The sequence below is a fragment of the Argentina anserina genome, chromosome 6, assembly GCF_933775445.1.
Source record: "Argentina anserina chromosome 6, drPotAnse1.1, whole genome shotgun sequence".
Lineage (NCBI taxonomy): Eukaryota > Viridiplantae > Streptophyta > Magnoliopsida > Rosales > Rosaceae > Argentina > Argentina anserina.
In genome coordinates, this window is record NC_065877.1 from 746,924 (window position 1) to 755,286 (window position 8,363).

Genomic DNA, 8,363 nt, shown 5'->3' on the forward strand with positions numbered 1-8,363 from the left:
GCTTTACTTTGTGGCAGTACAGTTGTGAACTTATCAAATCTATTTGGTTAGTGCAATTTAATAACTTGCTCCGGAATAGTCAGTCAGAGAAGTAACAAGTCTCGTTCTTATTGATCATATTAGTCATTAGACAAACTGACTTCACACTCGATAATCAAAGCAAATGGAACCACAACTACATATATACAAGATGTACTAGACTCCAAGTATGCCCATATCTAAAACTCTCTCCAATCTTTCCTTGGATGGTGTAGTCTTCCATTTCACTTTCTCATCCTGCAGAATCAAAGAACAGCCATCAAATCACACACTGGTATCAAGTAGGCATACATTTGAAAAACAAACAAAACACATGGATGAACTCACTCATACCTCTTTGTTCATGCCTGCTGTGTTTTCCTTTTGTCTGCCGGAAGAGCTTGAGTCTGAATCCGTGGCCTGGCCAGTGTGACTCCAGTAGCTCCCTACAGTCCCTATGATCGATATTTGATCAGAACTCGGGCTTGGCAATTGGTTAGGAGCAGAAGTATCAGACAACTGCTTAAGCTCTTCACTAGTCCATGCTCCCAAAATTGGTCTATTTCCATGACTTTTTGATGAACTCACTCCCTCATACATCAAGCTCCCCACTGAACTGTCACTAGCATTCGACTTGGGCGTAGTTTCACATTCAACCAACCAGCTCGAAAGGCTAGTGTCGACCCCAAGTTCTTGATCAACAAGCCTTAGCTCATTGGAGCTGAGTGGTTTTCTTCTGCAGTGTTTTGACAGCTTCACTGTAGGCTCTGGACTAATGGGTATGTTGGAATATTGTTGCTCAGCATTCATGTACTCCTTCTCTTGGTGGTTTGAAACATAAGGAATCGCTTTCATGTTCTCCTTCTCTTGGTGATTCAAAGCTAAAGGTAGCGCTTTCGCTCTTACCTCATTCCATTGACTAAGATTCTCAATTGGGTTCAACACTGAATCACAATGCTGCCTCTTAATACTATTAACACTACCAATTGGCTTTGGCATTGGACTATTCACCTCCTTCTCATCCTCTTCAGCATCACAAAATTGCTTCCTCGAATCAATTGATATCGAAAACAAAGAATCTGAAGACTCTTGTTCTTGAATTACAGTTTGCTTACTGCACTCAACCTCATTAGTAACATCTTCACCATAATCATCTCCATTCAGATCACTCCCTGATAAATCAATCACACTTTCATCTCCATCCTCACTGTTTGAGCGATTCTCATACCGATAACTCAGTGGAGCTGGTACCACAGTTGATCCAATAGAATCCAAAATTGGTTCAATCTCTTTTGGTGTTTCCACCTCATCAACACTCTCTTCCACCAAATCACATGTCGCTTTCTTTTTAGAATCAATCTTGGTTTGCTCTTCAACGACCTCTCTGGGTGCACTTACATATAGACAAACATACAGGTATAATCACAAACATGCACATATTATGCCCAATAATTAGAATACTATGTAGAACTTTAACGTATATAACAGAAAGCCATGACTTCAGTTCATTGCTTACTTGAAATCTGTAATGGGTTTGATAATGTCATCTAGCTTTGCGGGTTCAACTCGAACAGCTTCTTCAGTAGTTTCAAGGAGCTGCAACGAGTCCCAGATATGTTAAATCCAAGTGAAAGTGAATATTGATGAATCAGAGGAAGGGAAAATGTGAGCTTACTTGGTATTGGTGTTGTGTAGATGGAGTTACAGCTACTGGTTTTTGAAGCTTTCTGCGACTAGAGGAAGTGAAGCAAGTTGGAAAGCAACCCATTATAGCTACTTTTCTGTGGAAGCTGATTTGAATATGATGGTGCCTTTTGATTCAGAAAAGAGGGAGACTGGTTTTTTAGACGAAGGAAGAAAGAAAAGGGATTTGAAGCTTGAAAAATATGACCGTTGAGGTTGTGCGTGGCTTTTATTTAAGGGAAGAGTCAGTTCTAGCTGTTTGGGCATGTGCACTAATGAGTGCTGACCATGGATTTATTGTTACACTGCAAATGGAAATCTACTAGTCAATTTTTACAATTCTTTAACTTAATTTTTACGATTTATACTAGTGATTGAATAGTCGAGTTTAAATTTCATTCATCCAGAACTATGATATAAGTCGAATGAACCGAATTGTGATTTAAAACATCGTGAATGAACAAACTCATGGATTTGGGACACTACTACAATGTGTCTCATATGGTCCCAATTCAATTATGTGCTCTAGTAGCTCTCAATACAATTTCATTAGTTAAGAGAAAATATCATTACAAAATCCGATCAACATGTTACATTGCCTCAAAACCTTTTACCATTCTATTGTAGCATACTCTTTATGGAACTCTCCCTTTCTTGTACAAATTAATTTCCAGCTTCTTCTAGATATGGTGCTGCATTACTTTCCCATATATTAAATCTCTCTCTTTGTTCAACGCTACCTCTCGTACAGGTCCATGCAATCGGATGTAATGTTGGACCTGAGATAAATACAATCTTCAATGCTATACTTCTTGTGCACTACTACAGCAGGTTTTCATTGGTGCTCTCATGATTCCTACCCAGTCTGCCATCTTGAGGTCCCCAAAATTCTGCAGAGTAGCTTTGGTACTTCCCAACTGATTAAAATACTTGGTAACTTCTGAAAATAGATAAAAATGAAACCAAGGGGATGATCTCGTAGTCTTGAATCTTGTTTCCTGTAGTAGACCCATACTCTATAGACCTTGGAGGACCTCTACTTTCTTCTATAGTGGAACAAGTAGGAAGGAACTCAAACAAGGAGCAGATCTATTCTGGTCCTCTGCCTGGGTAGGTAATCACCCTTGTGGCAACTGCTGCATTTACTTGCAAGCTTATGAGTCTGTGACTTTCAATTCTATGGTTATGGCAGTTGCAGGCTGCAGGGTCATAAGACTTAACATGCCTACGGGTACAATATTGCCAATTTGAAGCAGGTCACGTATGCTCAACCGTTCCCAATAGACTCATATTCTACTCTCCAATGAATATATGAACGAATGAAGCAACCATGCCTCATCTTTTAATATATTAATCGGTCTTGAAGTTATGTTCTTTCAGGGTTATGATCAGTACTGCAAAGATGGGGACACAAGAAGCATCCATAAGTGCTGTGATATAAAATGAAGATAGAGAGTGTGAAATTGAAGCTGGTCTGAATTGTATTTTTGGAAAGGGGTGAAAGCTGGTCTTGTAAGGAAAAGATGTATTGATTTCAAGTGTAATGTGTTTGAAGCAATCCACCCATGTACAATAGCCATCCATATTTGAATGCTACTCAAGTTTGATGTAAGTGAAGGTTCGAACTCAAAACCAATCTCGTCAAATATGCTCATTCATTTTGCATGCTACTTTGATTCACGAATTTTGAGATCATTTCCTCATTCATAAGTTTTACCCTCGCACACACTTATAGTCCATAAACTATGTTCAATATAACGATATTTGATGTTGAATGCACATCCATGGTTCTTTTTTCTATGATATTTTGAGATATTAACTCTAATAAGAAATTTGTCAAAAACTTTTACGGGATTAAGATGACCATAATTGTTTTTAGCCAACCTCTTCATGGATCCCTCTTCATATAAACTTCTCTCTTCTTTGTAGGAATTGTTTACAACCTGAAAATGCTCAAGCTTTTTGGTGATAATTAGGAATAGTTAGAATCTTCCAAATATGGGTGGACTTCAGTCCATTCGATTCGGCTTTGGACTTGAACCGGGAACTGAACTAAATTTGATCTTCGGTTCGATTCACAGTTTTTTAACATGTAAAACTGAAAACTGAACAAATTAGTTCGGTTCGGTTTTTTTTTAATTCTGAAAAAAAAAAAACTGAATCAAACTAAAATTGGCATATTGAATATTTGAGGTTTTTTCCCCTTTTTTTACTTATTTGAAAAAAATGTAAATATGAATATATAACTACAATACGACCGGAAAAAAATGAGGGCTTAAATTTAATTTTGTAGGCAACATATCACTCTCAATCCTTTATTTACACATCTTGAAATTTTATAGATGCATATATGTATATAACTATGTATATAAATATATTTATATATGTATATTTATATATATGCATATATATATATATATATATTCTTTTATATATATATTTATTTAAAAAACATATATTCTTATATTATATTGAGGCGGATTTAGTAATTACACATCCGCTTATATATATATATATATATATATGTTTGTTTTAGCCAGTGGCGGATCCAGGAACTCGAGTATGGGGGACTTGAGTTTGTTAATTAAATAAATAAGAATATTATAATGAAAAATCTCAAACAATAATGAGTCTTACTCCTCATATATAATACACAAGTATAAACTAACTAAATTTAACTATACGATGTGATAAATTTTCAAAATCCTCAATCACCACCGCATTGTCAATAGAATCAGCATACTTCTTCTCAATGTGAAGGACCATGCAATAGTCAAGAAAATCATCATTAAAAATGTCTTTTCAGTGGTTGTCGTAGACACTGGAATAGTCAAAACAAGACAAAACATCAGCAGAGCAATAGTAAGTCCTCAACAACACTCAACAGACTACATGGTTGTAAACTTGTAATGGACTAACTACTGGATCCACATCCGTAATTGAATGATTCAATGATATCTACATATCATTCTATCTTGATTAGATTTTCCCAATTGCAGATTACAAGATTTCTCCCAAAATTTAGTCATAAATGAGTAAAATCTGTATTGATTCAATTGATTGAATTGCAATACTTCCATTAAGTTTGAGTAGGATAGCAGAGATGATGAAGAGCTCATAGGGACTTGATTTCCAATTCTGGGAGCTAAGAATAAAAAAGAGAATGAGTGGAGATTGGAGAAGCACGCATGGACTCAAGGAGTGTTGAACATACCTCCTCTTTTTTTTTCTCTCTCTTTTTTAATGGTTAGGAAAGAAAAGGCTAATAAGTATTTTGACAATTTGACCAAATTTTGGGCTAAGCTTTGTTTTCGGGTGAGCTTGAGTTGAGTCTTGAGATTATAGGTATATATTAGTACTACTTTTTTTTTTTTGCTCTAAGAATTTGGGAGGGACTTGAGTCCCCCCATGCTATACACTGGATCCGCGCCTGGTTTTAGCAAACTTATTTGAAACATATATATATATATATATATATATATATGGGCTACATATATATACATAGATGATTATATATACATATATAACACTATAAAAAGATAAACATATAATTATATACTATATAAAACTTAAAATCACATCAATCAAATATTCAGTAAGATAAACGTAAAACGACATCGTTTTATGAATAGTTCGGTTTTTCGGTTCAGTTCAGTTTCTTATGTGACCAAACCAAATTAATTCGGTTCAGTTTGATTTTCTAAATTTCAGTTTTTTCGACTTCGGCTCGGTTTTTTATTTTTCGGTTCGGAAGTGTCACCCCTACTTTCAATTGCTTTTCTACTTTTGTGCAAGATTTTCACAAGCAGAAAAGCATGAGGAAGTTATAAGTTAGGAATTGAAAGTAGAAAAGCAATTGAAAGTAGAAAAGCATGGAACAACTGTATTAATTATACATGCATATACATGACTCAGTTTTCTTTTCACCAATATATACACATTTTATTCTATTCTATATGCTGGATGTAACATGATGCAATGAATGAATTAAGATTCTGAGTCCTCAATTTCATGACCTAGTCTAAGTGAGCTATGATGATATTGTTCTGGAATCTTATTTATACTATGAAAGTTTCTGTAGATTTCAGGGTCTGACGAAGAAAATTACCCCTCCACACGAAAAGTGCAACGGGACATATGGATGCATCAACACCCTTTGAACTGCAGAGATCCTAGTGTAAAGTTTCTTGTAGCCGACTGGGAGAGATTACCTGGATTTGGTATTGGAGCCCAGATTGCTGGAATGTGTGGACTTCTTGCTATTGCAATGAAGGAAAAAAGGGTCCTTGTTACCAACTACTATAATCGAGCTGACCATGATGGTTGCAAAGGTATAACATACCCGTGAAAGCTTCTCATCTCATTTGTTCTAATGGAATAGTATTACACAAAGTATTAAGGTATTGGTGACAACTGATAAGTTCCTTATACTCGTAGGTTCAGCCCGCTCCAGTTGGTCCTGCTACTTTGTCCCAGAAACCTCCCTAGAATGTCGAAATCATGCATTGGAGCTTATGGAAAGTGAAGATGCCAGGAGAAATGGCAACATCAAGGCGAAAGAAAATTATACTTCAAAACAAATATGGGCTGGACGAACACCTAGGTATCATTATTTTCCAACTCAGAATTTCATTTTCAGCCCACTTATCCTTATTTGAGGTATTTCAGTTTTGCTAAATACTTGATGCAGAATATGGGGTGAACCTTGGAGTTTAATGCAACCAACAACAGATATAAACGGAACTTTGATTGCTTATCATCGCAAAATGGATAGAAGGTGGTGGCGAGCACAGGTATTCAAAGCAGGTGGTGTGTTTTTGTTAAAATGTGGAAATATATCCTTGAATTTTCCATAATGACTTGTGAATTGTTTCACAATGTCAGGCAGTACGATACTTGATGCGATTTCAAACCAAGTACACATGTGACTTACTCAATGTTGCTCGCCATGCGGCATTTGGAAAGCAAGCTGCCAACATGGTAGTCAGAAATTTTGAGGGGGAATGGTCTAAGGTTCGTTAGTTTTATAGTTTTAAGGTCTGCCCAAATTAATATCATGATTCTAAAATCTTTCCTATTCATTCTGATTCTTCTGTCGCAGGATGTTACATTGAATGAAAGGTCTGATATTGAAGAGTTCGTTTGGTCTAATCACAAGCCATGGATGCCTAGGCCACTACTGAGCATGCATGTAAGAATGGGAGACAAAGCATGTGAAATGAAGGTTGTTGAATTTGAAGATTACATGAGTCTTGCTGACCGCATTAGGAAGAGATTTCCGCAGCTTAGTAGTGTTTGGCTATCAACTGAAATGCAGGTCCATTTTTCTTGCATGCCAAATTTTCCATTAACAGTAATGTCCATATAGCTATAGAACTCATGCCTTGTGCGAAAAATTTAACCAGGAAGTGATCGATAAATCTAAAGGGTACCCTCATTGGAACTTCTACTACACAAATGTGATACGTCAGGTTGGAAACATGACAATGGCTGCATATGAAACAAGTCTTGGTAGAGAAACCAGCACGAACTACCCGCTTGCCAATTTCTTGATGGCAACCGAGTCTGACTTTTTCATTGGAGCACTGGGTTCTACTTGGTGTTTTCTCATAGATGGCATGAGGAACACTGGAGGGAAAGTTATGGCTGGATACTTGAGTGTCAACAAGGACCGATTCTGGTAGGAATTTCTGATTCATCTAAGCTGGAAAATAATAGGGTCGCATGAATATGTAAATAGCGAGTTAGTGATTAGACCAACAATTTTGTTGTTCTGTACACATGAATGAAGGATAGTAGTTTCCGTCCTGTACATGTTAATGATGTTATGTAACACCTTTTATCTCTTCTGTATATCTTAAATGGGTGGTTTCATATCACTAAAAATCAGTTCTGTTTAATATGTGAGACCTAGCTCAAGAGATTAGATTGGTTAAGGCCTCCATCTATGTTAATTGGTTAAGATAGGAAGTTAATATTGCTTTATTTGGTTAGTTTATTGTCCAATTTTTAGTGTCCCCTGTGGTTTCAGTTTAGTCGCTATAGGCTTGGCAAATCTGATAAGGATGTTTCAGATTAGGAACACGAACTAGTGGTCACGCTACAATGGACACTATTGACTAACTTGAGCTCGTGTAATGTTAAGTAATTCACATTTTCTCGGTATAATTTCTGATACAATGCATCAACTGATGATGTAGGTTACTTGGAATGTTAGTGTGGAGCAAATATATGCAATTGAAGATCTTGGGAAGTACACGTATAATGATATAAACAAATCCCTAAGGAACTAGGCTGTTCAGGAACATTTTTCATAAAATAATTCCTGTTAAAGCTAGGAAGCATAACGTTGAGTTGCTCTTGAGTATAAGTTAGTAATCTGATATAAGAATGCAGCTAATATCCAACGATAAATGGATTGAATAGAGGAACTCTCCAACATTTTGGCAATCTCAGCTGTGTCTATTTAGTAACCAGTATATGTACCTCTTCCATTGCTTAACTTCCAAGATGATTCACAGCTTCCACAGGAGACCACTTAAGCTGCTGTGTACAACGAACTCCAACTAGTGATGCAGTTTAGGAACTGGTGTTGGCCACTGTGGCTTCACATGGAGGAAGGCCCGAATCTTCTCTCCGGATGGAATCGCGGCAGCAAGGTC

General features: G+C 36.6%; 2 protein-coding genes across 2 annotated transcripts; one reads left to right on the plus strand and one right to left on the minus strand.

The window, feature by feature from the left end:
• Positions 1-89: 89 nt before the first annotated feature.
• On the minus strand, positions 90-1,823 carry LOC126797988 (uncharacterized). Its single transcript, XM_050524791.1, has 4 exons — positions 1,694-1,823; positions 1,535-1,614; positions 373-1,411; positions 90-276 (listed from the first exon to the last, which is right to left on the minus strand). Exons 1-4 carry the CDS (start codon positions 1,784-1,786, stop codon positions 196-198), a joined length of 1,293 nt encoding a protein of 430 aa, XP_050380748.1. The 5' UTR covers positions 1,787-1,823; the 3' UTR covers positions 90-195.
• A 3,926-nt stretch (positions 1,824-5,749) lies between these two features.
• Positions 5,750-7,526, plus strand: LOC126799623 (uncharacterized). The gene is made up of 6 exons (XM_050526860.1): positions 5,750-6,032; positions 6,139-6,304; positions 6,392-6,494; positions 6,586-6,714; positions 6,803-7,018; positions 7,107-7,526. Exons 1-6 carry the CDS (start codon positions 5,843-5,845, stop codon positions 7,383-7,385), a joined length of 1,083 nt encoding a protein of 360 aa, XP_050382817.1. The 5' UTR covers positions 5,750-5,842; the 3' UTR covers positions 7,386-7,526.
• The last annotated feature ends 837 nt before the right edge of the window (positions 7,527-8,363 follow it).